Genomic DNA, 12884 nt, shown 5'->3' on the forward strand with positions numbered 1-12884 from the left:
TGAAAATAAAGCTTATAACTCTGACTGTGTGGTGAAAATCATTGTTTTTCTTGCAATCGTTAGGGATCCTGCAGATAGATGTATATTATCTTTGCGTGTTTGCTGTTTTTATTCGGCTCACTGCTTTTTTCAAGTTTATTTTATTACAAAAAAATGCCCGAAAAAACACATGCTCACCCACATTTAAAAGTACGCGTGTGTGTGTAATCTAATATGTACTTATTTGTACGCATACTTACCCCCAGGAAATCCTCGGTCATTTCATTGCGGTCATCCGCCAGCAGTTCTTCCTCTTCATAAATCAAACTACCTGAATCGTCTTGTTCCTACGTGATGTTATTTGGCGGTGTGTGCGGAAACATATAAGTAAAATGGATAAAAACAAACGAAAGGAAGGCAGGAAACAAACCGAGAAGAAAGAATAGAAAATAATAATACATAAATCTAACTAGAAGAACAATTGTGACGTACACTATCGGATGAATGAACCAAAATAGCGAATAAGCCAATGAGCCAATGCGTAGCAAATGTGATGTGTACGAGAATAAGCGAAATGAAAATGTCAACAATAAAAACCATAATTCAATTGGAGAATAAAAAATGTCGTCTACTAATTTGTTTGTGGTTCTTCTCAAAAGATGATTTGTTCTTGAATGCGGTAATGCGGTACGAGGAATGATGGAAATAATCTAATCCAAACCGAAAGAAAACAGTTTCTACTTCTATTACTTGTCTATCAGAAACACAATTCACACAATCCATTAAAGATCGATTTACTCTCTAGCCATTCTGAGTAACAATATTGGTTTTTTCAAAGTTTTATAGTTTTTGATACAGCCAAAAAAGCATTCAAAGCAAACGCAAAACTTTTCCTAGTTACTTTGAAACCAAAAACGAAAAATGTTCCCTTTGGTTACAAATTTGTTACTTCATAAGCAATAAAGTTCTTCTGCAATCAAAAACAATACATAATGTTGCATGTCTTGAACATGTTACTAGATTCTTCCATCTCCAATTCATTCGGTGTGCGTGTTTATTTTTTTCGTTGTTCGCACATAAAGTAGAGAAAAAAATATAACAAGAGCTACACAACACACCCATTCTTCCATAGAAACTTATTTGGACCTGTTCAATGATGCAAAACTCGTGCCCACCAAAAAAAAAAAAAAAACATTCGCTTCTTCGGCAATTCAGGTCACACTGTTTAGGTCCTACAGTCTACTGACCCGTACGTAATTTGTGCTCTTTAGGACACTGATTCCTCCGTTGACGCACTACGGACATCAACCGTGGAAGTGGAAAGAGGCCGATCGCTGAGCGCTGAGGCGAGCCAAGAGAATATTCAGTAGAGACCCCGATAGAGGCCGACGACTTCGGGGTAGACCTAGCAAGCGTTGGATATGTGCTGTCAACGAGAATGCTCGAGCAGCGGGTGTAAAGGGTGACTGGAAAGGAGCAGCCTACGACCGAGTTTTGTGAAGATGTATTCTGGATTCGGCATAAACGTTATCACCATAATTAACATTTTTGACAATCTGATTTTTTTAATTTTTTAAATGTTTGAAATCTGACATACTTTTGACATTTTCAACGTATTTCAAATTTTTAAATTCTGGCATTTAAAATTTCTTACATTTTTGAGATTGTTGAAATTTCAACACTTTTGATATATTTTAAATTTTTGATAGTTCGAGTTTTGCAACACGTCCAAAATTAAATTTTTTATTAGCCTACCGGACTGACGAGAAAATTCAATAGCCAATTATATAACTAATCTGAACAGTGTTGTTCGATGTCTACCGGACTGAAGCAAAAATTTAATTCAACGCTTGGATGATTGGCAACACGCCCAAAGTTTTTATGTTGTTAAAATTGAACCGTGCCAAAAACGAAACAAGCCAAAATCAAACGAGGTTTGTATCTTACGTTTTTGACATCTTTGGCATTTTTGCCGTTTTCAATATTTTTGATATTTTTTATATGTATTACATTTTTGATATTTTTCACATTTTTGTCATTTTTGACATGTTAGTTCTTTTTGATATTTTTGACATTTTCAAAATTTTTGACATTTTTGAAATTAAGACATTTAAGACATTTAAGACATTTTTGTCTATTTTGATATTTTTGACATTTTTGATATATATTTTACTTTTTTGATAATTCTTACGTTTTTGACATCTTTGACATTTTTTTGCCGTTTTCAATACATTTGACATTTTAGACATTTTAGACATTTCTGACATTTTTGACATTATTGACATTTTTCGACATTTTTGACATTTTTGACATTTTTGACATTTTTGTCATTTTTGACATTTTTGACATTTTTGACATTTTTGACATTTTTGACGAATTTGATATTGTCATTTTTTACATTTTCGACATTAATGTAATATATGTCATTTTTGACATTTTTAACATTTCTGACATATTTTACATCTTTGACATTTTTGAAAATTTTGACATTTTTGACATTTTCGACATTTCTGACATTTTTGACATTTTTGACATTTTTGACATTTTTGACATTTTTGACATTTTTGACATTTTTGACATTTTTGACATTTTTGACATTTTTGACATTTTTGACATTTTTGACATTTTTGACATTTTTGACATTTTTGACATTTTTGCCATTTTTGCCATTTTTGCCATTTTTGCCATTTTTGCCATTTTTGCCATTTTTGCCATTTTTGCCATCGTCACAAACCGAAATCCGCGCAAAAAAAAAATACCGCGTAAATTCCGGAGTCCGCGTAAAAAAGCCGCGTAAAAAACCTGCGTAAAAAAACCACGTAAAAGGCGACCTTAGTGTACAACCAAATTTTCTTGGAATGATCTGTAGGGAATTTATAATGTTTAAAGAAAAAACAGAAAAAAAATTTCTTCAGTCAAAAAAAAAATAAAAAAAAACACCTCATTATGATCCAAGAAAAGTGTTCTTGATGATGATGCTACAATAAGACTTTTCCAAAAAAGCTCAGAAGGGAGAAATATATGACAATTTTTTTTAAAGCCAAGTTATAGGATATTTTAATTTCATCGTTTTAAAAAACAATTGCATCCCAATGCTATTGAATGACTTTAGCAGTTATTAATAATATAAAAACGCAAAGATTAACCTTCTAAATTTCAATAACATTTTCGTATGTTATTATGAATTTAAGTTTAAAAAATTAGAATATAAACGTTGAATTTTAAATAAAACAAAAAAAATGCTATTTTTGTTGCTGAAATTTGAAATAATTTTAGAATATTTGGTAAAATTTCTAGGTTGGAGAACTGTGGAACGATTTTTTTTCAAAAATAGGTTTTTTTTAATTTGATTTTTTTTAAAAACTAACCGTATTCTAACGATGTCATATTATTCTAAGAATGATTTTAAATTGTAATGCTCTTGGCGATTAACTTTCTAAATGCATCCGTTTTGAGATATTTTAAAATTAGGTTAGAATAATTTTATTTCTCTCTTTGACTCTGTGATTCTCGAATTGAAAATTTCATTGAGGTTTTTTCGCTCAAAATTATTTTTTCACAGTTTTTATTTTTCTGAAGCATTATTCCTAGAGAGCTGTTTTATACAACACAGTACCAAAAAATGACATTTACAACTAATACAAATGAAAGCACATAACGGTTTCTAGAACATGAAGTGAAAAACATATATAATTTCACACTGTTAATAATGCACAATACAGATTCGTTTTGAACCATGTAAATTTGTACGTTAAGTGATATAAACTTAAAGCTTTGAATATAAATATGCATGCAAATTAACAATATATTCATTTATATTGCATGTAAATATAATGCCACACGGAATATTAGATGGTTTCCAATGCTACATTTATGTGCATTTAAAAAAATGTAAATTATTTTTACTGTGTATTAAAGGATTCTAAGCTACAATGCTTCAAATAAAGTGTTTACTAAAATACATGCGCTCTTTTAGAAAATTACTCTTGAATGTAAGAAATTCCTCCACCTTATGTATTTGCATTTGTATTTATTCAATTGAATCATCTGACCTCTTTGGTTTTAATGAAGGTAAGGGGTAATTCTCAGTTGATAATACTCAGTTTGCAAAGCCAAACATGTGTGCACAGTTTCATTCAAATAACAAATGGTGGAATCAATTTTTACGCATTTTAAGACTATTTGGCATGGATTTTCTCCAACATAGGTATTCCTGAATGCAAATCCTTCAAAACTCGAAGACTTTCAATTCACTTCGCAAAGAACTCAAATTGAATACTGGCAATACTGCATGTAATATTCAATTTAAGTTCTTTGCGAAGAGCTTCATTGAATTTACTATCGGTTTTCAGTTTGAATAAAAGAGTGAAGTGAATAACGTAATAATGTTATTTTCCATATTGAATTCCCAAATTAATTACCAATATATTTCACAAAGCGAATGACCCCCGTTGTTCGCCGGTGAAAATGATGACATATTTGTACCCAACTGCTTTTGTTTTTGTTTCTCTCCTTTAAACTCGTTTTGTTACTAGCAAGCTTTCACAGATCCTGTTCGTGTGAACCTTTTTGTCTGATATCTAATAAACGCAGATTGGCTACCGTTCAAATTGGCACAAAAGGGTGTTTTTTTTTTGGTTCCGTTGTTGACTAAACAAATACGTACAGGCGCAGCCTTTCCGCATCAGCAGACTGTTTGCCACCTTTATCGCCTTACTTCGGTCGAACGTGGTGGGTCAACGCCTAGGAAAAGGAAACTAGTCACCAGAAGCACCCGGCTTTCGGGATGATAAATTAGGAATATTACGGGGATGACCCTTGAAATTTAATTTCGTTCGTGTTCGTAAACTATTTAGTTCGTATCGCTACGAAACAGATTCTAGGTTCGGTTTGGGTTGTTTTCATGCTTCGCAGGAAAGGTTTTCCTTGTTTATTGTCGGTGGTATAATTCAGATATGAATAGAAGTTTTTTGCCATTTAATCCGAAAGAGCGAATATTGCTCGAAAAGTTTATGTTTGAGTTTTTTGGTCTTATACAGAGACCCAATTCAATCTCTATGAATGGGTAATTTATGAGGGGTAATATAGAATCACTAACTCGTTTCCCGCACTGAATAGAAAATTTGCAAATGCCCGTGATTTGCATGTTAAACGAAATGTGGCTATAACGAGTAATTTATGTCACAAACAGCGAATTATTTTGTAATCTCTATATTCAACCAATATCAGCTATTTGAAATGTTGCAGTCCACCATCGCTATTCGGAAACTCAAATGCGGTTCCACTCTAACGAAATTGATGTTTCAGAAACGTCACGAGCCAGATCGTCCAATAATCGAATGTGGTAGTAATGCCGTACAAGCGATAGGTAAAAAACAGAAACGCTCATTTCCGATTGCCATCCGTTACGTCATGTGAAAATGGATAAAAAGTCATAGCCAGCAGTGGACTAGTTCCCGCAATACCAATCATTTCCTGTAAAATTCATTGGCAAACCCTGGTAAGGCTCATTCCTATGTTGGATTCGATTTGGTGACTAATGATCTTCTATAGAGCAAGAATGATATTTCCGATTTTTGCCTAGCGCGAACAAACAGACACCCAGACACCGGGAGCGAAAGCGAGACAGATAAACGCGCGCGTGGGGTGCTATCAAGGTTTATAAATCGTGTCGAATGATGATTGAAATAATCTTCCATCAATTCACAAACAATTTATTCTCACAACGGTGACGACGCAGATGACGACGTCGGGAAAATTAATAAAATTCCGGTGGCGTTTCACGTTCCGCTATATACGTAATTACACATATCGTTCGGCAGAATAGCTTGCTGCTGCGAGTTCATCATTTACTCGTCGCGCTAACCGAGCATCGAAATACACCCACACACGCGCTCAGTTCCCGTATGAGCGCTGACATGAATAAGTAATGAAATTTCTAAAATGAAAAATCCTTCGCTGGCTTTTCGTCGCGCGCGGGGGTATACACACATAAGATCAGCAAACGCACTCGGGTTCCGTTTCATCCGGAACAGAGCGGAAGTAACAAAAAAAGGAAAAAAAAAGTGCGGTTAGTAGAGACTTACAAGAAAATGGAGAGAAAGTAAATTTTATTGGTGTGTGAAATCTTGCACTTGCTGCTTGCCGGTTGCTTCCAAACTCCGGGTAAGCCGGGGAAATTTTGCGACAATGCGTGATAAAACTGGATAAGCTAGCTGCCGTCAGGTTGCTGCAGACGACACCCGGACGCTTATTTGGAAGGGTAAATAAAAGAAACCCGTCCCATTCATTGTCGCTGCATCAAAGCGTCAACATAGTAGTCGTACTACGCTGCTCGCTTGAAACCGGAACGGAACAGTATGCGAGAGCAGGGGCCGACATATAGTCATTAAGCTTTTAAAGTTTGAAGTTGTTTTTCAATCTTGTGATGGCGGGGTTTTTAGAACAGTTATAAACGTCATCTACTTTTGTGTGGTGTGACAAGCAAAAAGCATTGATCAATATATTATACACATATAAACTAGTGAAACGGTTATAAAATAATTTTAGGTTTGAATCGTTTTTGCTGCACTTAGACATGTGTTATTTTCATATACTGTGGGATCTTCCATCTTTTTGCTACCAATTCGACTTGGTGGTGGTGCCATCACTTGTAAGGAAAAACAAATTGCCATAACTTTGTAAGGAAAAGCTTTGACGATGTGTAATCTCGACAAAAACGTGTGTTTTGTTAATGCATCTTTAGAATAATGTTTTCTTTTGGAATGCAACCAACAAAAGTTAAGTATAAAAAACTACATTTTAAGTAACTTTATTGTAAAATACTCTGTAACTCTGTACCCAATGAAAATAGGAATTTTGTTAATTCAGCAAAGTTTCATATTTTTACATGTTCTAACACTTCGCTACACAAACTGTTCCTTTATATCTCAACACAATAAAGTTAGTATCTTTAATATATGAAAACCTGCTGTAAAATATGCTCACCGTACTTAAATATGGGTGGATTGGGACAAATTGTACCGACAACATTTTGTAGTCTTTGAGGTAAACTTTAAAGAAAAGTATTGACATCATGGTTTCACTTGCCCCTTTTTACCCTATACATTCTTGAAGTTATCGAAAAAATTAGCTAAAATATGCTATAACCTTATAAGGAAAAGTCCTGGAATGTTTAGTCTCCGGCAAAAATATGTGTTTTGTGTGTCCCAATAATTACTCCAAACATCATTTTCTTGTAAAGTGCAACTAACAAAAGTTAAGTAAAAAAAAACTAAATTTTGAGTAACTTCCATACTTTATAACGTTGTACCCAATGAAGATAGGAATTTTGTTTGTTAAGCAAAGTCTAATATTTTTCGATTTTCTGCAACTTTGAACAATAAACTATTCCTCTATCTCTTAATACAAAAAGTTAGTTTTTTTTTAATTTTAATACAGTACACTTTCCATAACTTTTGACAGTTTGAGATTATGCGGGACGCTCATACAAATAATTGTTTCGAAGACACCATTAAGCTAGGATGAAAGTGAAAGGCGCTATGGAATTGAGTTCCACTTTTTGCTTTTATGGACCATTGTGCATTGGTTTTATATAAAAACAGCATGAGAACGAATTGTAGTGAAATAATAGTTTTTTCCTAAATAAATATAAACAATGAAAACAAATTTTTTTGACCAATATGTACACTCTTAAGTTTAATTTACAAGAAAAAGAGTGATTTTTTTCTAAAGATACTTGAAGTTATAACGCAACTTCTGATAAAATGTCCAGGATTGAGAAACGAAAAATAAAATTTTGATAGAAGGTTAAAACTTAAAAAAATTACGGTTTTTCAAATTGTTTATTTTACAATTGAAGGAGTCATTTCAAATCGAAAAGCTTATAGGAATTGACTTCTTGTATGCATCGGTTTTCAAATTGGTTTAAACTTAATACAAGAAAATTAGAAAATAAACACTAAAACACTAAATTAAATATAAAAATCGAAACCGAAATCGAAATCAAATATATTCTTAAAAACTTTACCTTCTATGAAAAATATGTTTTGTTTCTCTATCCTGCATTTTTTATTCAGAAGTTGCGTTATTACTTAAAGTTTAAAAAAAATTGTCAAACAAAATTCAACTCCTATCAAATTGTGAACTAAAATTTAGTGTTTGTTGAGAATTTTTTTTTAGTTCATGAATTTATTTTCATTGTATATATTTCTCTGGTAAAGCACTTTTATTTAGTTCCCTGCATTTCGTTCTCTGACAGTTTTTATGTACAATTAATGGTTTCTGAGCTGCAACGCTTTGATCAAAATTTATGCCAAAATGCATACGCCCTTTTTAGAAAATTAGTCTTGAGCAGGGATGCCAATGGTACAGTCTTTTTTTCTACTGTCTGCTAAGGGTTTTCTTCTCTGTTGCTGTGTGTTCGTGATACCTATCGTGCTGGCAGTCCGATAGTTACATTGAGAACGTATTGGCAATAGAGCATCACAAAAGAAAACTAAAAATGTACTCCGTGTTTCGATTCGGCATTATTTGAAGGATGTCTTCGGGATCGCGAATATAGAAAAGAGAAGAAACTTTTTTTTATACAGACGGTCGTGTCCGCACACAAACAGAGTGTGTCGGTAACAGTCCGAATCCACCGGAGACATTTTCCCACTCTTTTTTTATTTGCCTATGTGGATGTCGGGTGTTAAAAAAGACTGTGGGAAGAAGAAGCTGCTCGGTAACTCACCGACAGCCTTCGTGCAAAGAAAAGAAAACTCGGCAATAGAGTGGCTGTGCACTGAAGGATGTGTGTATCGCATACCGAATGTTATATGCAACCATACATGCTATCGTCGACATGAGAATAAGACGAACAGTAGAGATGGTCGGGTTTGATGTTTTTCAAACCCGTACCCGACCCGAACCCGAATTTTTTTTTCGGTCGAAACCCGAGCCCGACCCGAGCCCGAAACTTTTTTTTTCGTTCAAACCCAAACCCGACCCGAACCCGAAAATTTTATTTCTTTGAAACCCGAACCCGAAATTGTGAAACCCGAACCCGAGATTTCATGCATTTTATAGTCGGGTTTCGGGTTTTCATACCCAAACAATAAAAAAAAAACAATCGTGTTTGGGGAACTAGACGGCAACGTTATAGTCGCAATATATTTTTTCTGTTGGCTGTCTTAATTTTGCCAATACAACACTGTCATAGAGGGACGCCTCGGATGTCATAAAAAAATGTCATCGCTTGGTACATTTTCCCCCTGGTCTTGGGTCTGAATAATTTCTCAACCTGCGGAAAATACTCAGATTTCTTATTTAAATACGCGTGCAAAGTATCATTCAAATAAAAAATGGTCGATATTTGAGTTGTTATTTGGGTAGTAACACTCCTGAGAAGATGGACTACCTGCAACAATTTATGCTGGAGTTAATATCTGTTTTGTTGAACTGTGAACATCTTAAAACGAAAGTTACTAAAAGTTTAGGAATTGAAATTGAAAAAGATGAGAGAAAAAAATTATTTCATGGGAGATTTGCGAAAACCTCACGAGATGAAAATTTTAATTTTCAATCAGCTCTGATTTTTATACAAATATCGATCTTGGAATTACGCTCAAAATGATACCAATCGAAAAGTATTGTTCTACACTTGCTTGGCTGAATTTAACTCAGTTTAATTTCCAAATGGCTCTGAAAGTTTTTTTTTGTCTGTTGGGAATCAGTTTACAATTGACTTGATACTAACAAATCAAAGTCATTCATAAACAAAACAATATCGCACGCTTAGCCTTGGGGGCTAATAGCGGTCTCGATCAACTAGATTAGTTGAGAGAGATCGTTATCGATATTGTTTTCGGCACATTTTGCATGTGTAGGATAAGTACAACGATACACCATGCCCCAGTACTGAGTCGAGAAAATTTCCAGCTCGAAAACATCCTCGACTCAGTATAATATTTCCAGCTACTTCAATTTATTCTATCCCTCATACAGCATGCTCTGACAAAAACTTTTTACCGTGCCGATAGCGCACAGTGCGTTGAATGTATGGGAACGCGGGACAAAAATCAAAACAGCCATTCTAGTATTTTTTTTTTGGTGTGACACGAAAAATGTTCAGTACCGATGAGAGCTACTATTTGCACAATTTACGAATGTCCAATACATCATCGCAAAAATGTCTCAAACGCCACTTTTTTTGTACAGAAGCATAAAATGATAATTTTCCAAGAATATTATCCATTTCGAGATAAAAGGCTTGAAAAGTATTTTAAAAAATTTCTAGGCGATGAAATAACTATTAGACATTGGTTTCGAAGTAACACTAATTTGAAAAATCATGCGTCATCCTGTAGAGCACCCAATGCTTGCTGAAGCCTGACGAAACTAAATAGGCGCTATAAGTTTGATATCATTCATTACTTTCTTGAACGAATGAATGCCAAAGCATGACAAAAAGTAACACCAGCCGAATCAGTAAAACGTTAAATTTGGCGTAAGGGTGACTAGATTCAATTCAGTATCACTGCAATGGGTGAGAGTGAGTGCACAGTTAGCTTCATTTCAGGTGTATTCCAAGCATTAAATGTGAGATTTCGAAGCTCTGAATACGATAGATTACTTGTGCTGGTGTGCCTCAAGGAAGTATCTTAGGCCCAATATTATATAATGTTTTCACTTCTAATATTTCTGATTTACCACCACGATTTGTGAAATATCTGTTTTGTGACCATACAAGTATTTGCATAAAAGGAAAAGCAGTCGTGTCATATGCAGTTGGCTCCAAAAAAAACTAGATTTATTTTTTTGATTCTCGCAGAAAAAAATATAATTTATTATTTTTCAGCATAAGGCCAAGAGCATGATTTCTCAAACCTACCAATAATCTGCGTACCGCACATTTTCATATTAACCTGAATCTTGCGACTCATTTTTGTAACCACATCACAATGTGCAGTCACGTGGAATTCCTTCTGTTCGTTGCTCGTTAGATACCTATGTGCAAATGAATACAAATTTTTCGCTTCATTAACAGTCATTTCCTTTAATCGCGAAAAAAAAGGCATTTGCTAATGGGATTCTAGAAAACGATTCTGCGAATAATAATCGTCAAAAACAAAAGATTAACAAGAATAACGTTCGTTCCTCGATTGCTTCGCAATCCGATAGCGATATATGTGTACACTCTTCGTCGTTCCATTCCGATTTTCGCATTGTAACAGCAGTATGTTTGGTATTCTCAAGAAAAGCATTATCGTGTTCATGACAATAAATGCGCGCCTGTCATTGCTGCCATTTACTCTTTCTCTATCTCTTTTTATCCCTTACCCCCTAGAGCTTGGCGTGCTGCTCAGAAGCAGCCAGAAATTATGAACATATCGAATATGAAATTCAGATTCGCATAAATCTAAATCAATATCTATGCCAGCAGGGAGCGTGCAAGATATGCGAGTATTCGCCAAAAGGAACCAACCCACCCTGATTCAGTTCCCTGAACATGCAATCGCATACACACACACTCACAATGAACACAATTGGAATTCAAATGGAACCGCACTTGGTTCAGACGCAGACGGAGAAGCTGCTTTACTGCTCAAGTAGATGGTATAGGAACATACGCAAGGTGCACATTCTTGAACGGCGAGAAAGCATCCAGGCTTTCTTCGCCGTCGTTCGACATGCTGAAGCTCTTCAGCGCGCTTAGTGGCAACGTAATGGGAGCCAAAGCTGCGCCATCGGTTTGGAAAACTCGACCTGCTGGCTGAAGTGGTAAGGGAAAAGGGGCCACGGGAGCACGGCCGACGAAGCGACGCACCAGAGGGTGTGTGAAATTTCAAGTACACCCGCATCAGAAGGATTTTACTCCATCAGGCAGCCACGAAGTCAGCAATACTTTGGTAGAATGGTAATCAATATTCATACAAGTATACCCTTGCGCCCAAGAAGTTGCCTCGGCTGTGGATATTCGGATGGAAATTTCAAATATTTATTGGCCAATCCGGATCGATCAAGGAATTTACATTTGAGCTAGCGTTGTGAGAATAACTCCTCTAATCAGAAAGTGATTTCCCATCCGGGGGGCTTTTGTTGCGGCAAAGTCAAAACTCAAAGGCATAACGTTGCATAAAGTAGTTAGTTTGTTCATTCTTCCATAAAAATTTGCATAACCATAGGTGAATTTGCTAGAAGGAGACTCCCAGTTGTCATGAGATATCTCTATTCGTTTCCGAAAAATTAATTAAAAACTGCAAACAACGTCAAAATTAAAAGCAGAAAGTTTTCAATTCAAAGCGCTCGCACAAAAACGTTGTTCAAATTCAAAGGAAACTTGGAGAAGGAACGCATTCCGTACTATTTGCATTCAACTGAAAGCAACTTCTCGGCACCATACATACGAATTTGCATGAACTGAAAGCGCACCGGTAGATGCATCATGCAACTCAGTTTTGTTGCATTTTCTCCAGCCGACTGCTGTAGGCTGCATATAAAATTCTTATCCGTGCATGTCTAACTTGAAACAGCCTCTTGCCCGATAGCTTACGCTACTGCCGTATCCAGCCTACTTTTATAGCGAAAAGATTCTTATCTCTGATTAGTTTTACTTGCAGCAAAGAGCTTACTTGGAGGGTACTCTTGGTGTCAACCGTGAAAGGCAAGATTGTAAATCAGTAACAAAGTTTTTACTTTATGTTCAGTAGGTTCCTTTGATGCCGCAAAACAGCATCCGAAAAAGCACGTTACCGACGGTTGCGAGTGAATACTAATGGGCAAGAAATATTCATTGAAGTTTTGAATCAGCATCCGCAAAACAGGAGAAGCTCATTTCTAGAGCCCGCGAAGAAGTACAACATGACGCGTGCTTGTTCACAACGTCAGCCATGAGTGATGGAGTCACGAGTATAAGGAACAAA

The 12884-nt window shown here is 35.4% G+C and overlaps 1 protein-coding gene across 15 annotated transcripts in view; it reads right to left on the reverse strand.

Annotated features, from left to right (window-relative positions):
- The window catches only part of LOC129725247 (collagen alpha-1(XVIII) chain), a 698730-nt gene that overhangs the window by 156030 nt on the left and 529816 nt on the right, over positions 1 to 12884 (reverse strand). For 13 of the 15 annotated variants that reach the window (XM_055680820.1, XM_055680826.1, XM_055680833.1 and 10 more), the window contains exon 7: positions 240 to 326. The exons of the other annotated variants lie outside the window; for them this stretch is intronic. In XM_055680820.1, the coding sequence (XP_055536795.1) occupies positions 240 to 326 (87 nt within the window). The remainder of the gene's footprint in view (positions 1 to 239; positions 327 to 12884) is intronic. 15 annotated transcript variants of the gene reach the window in all.

The sequence above is a fragment of the Wyeomyia smithii genome, chromosome 2, assembly GCF_029784165.1.
Source record: "Wyeomyia smithii strain HCP4-BCI-WySm-NY-G18 chromosome 2, ASM2978416v1, whole genome shotgun sequence".
Taxonomy (NCBI): domain Eukaryota; kingdom Metazoa; phylum Arthropoda; class Insecta; order Diptera; family Culicidae; genus Wyeomyia; species Wyeomyia smithii.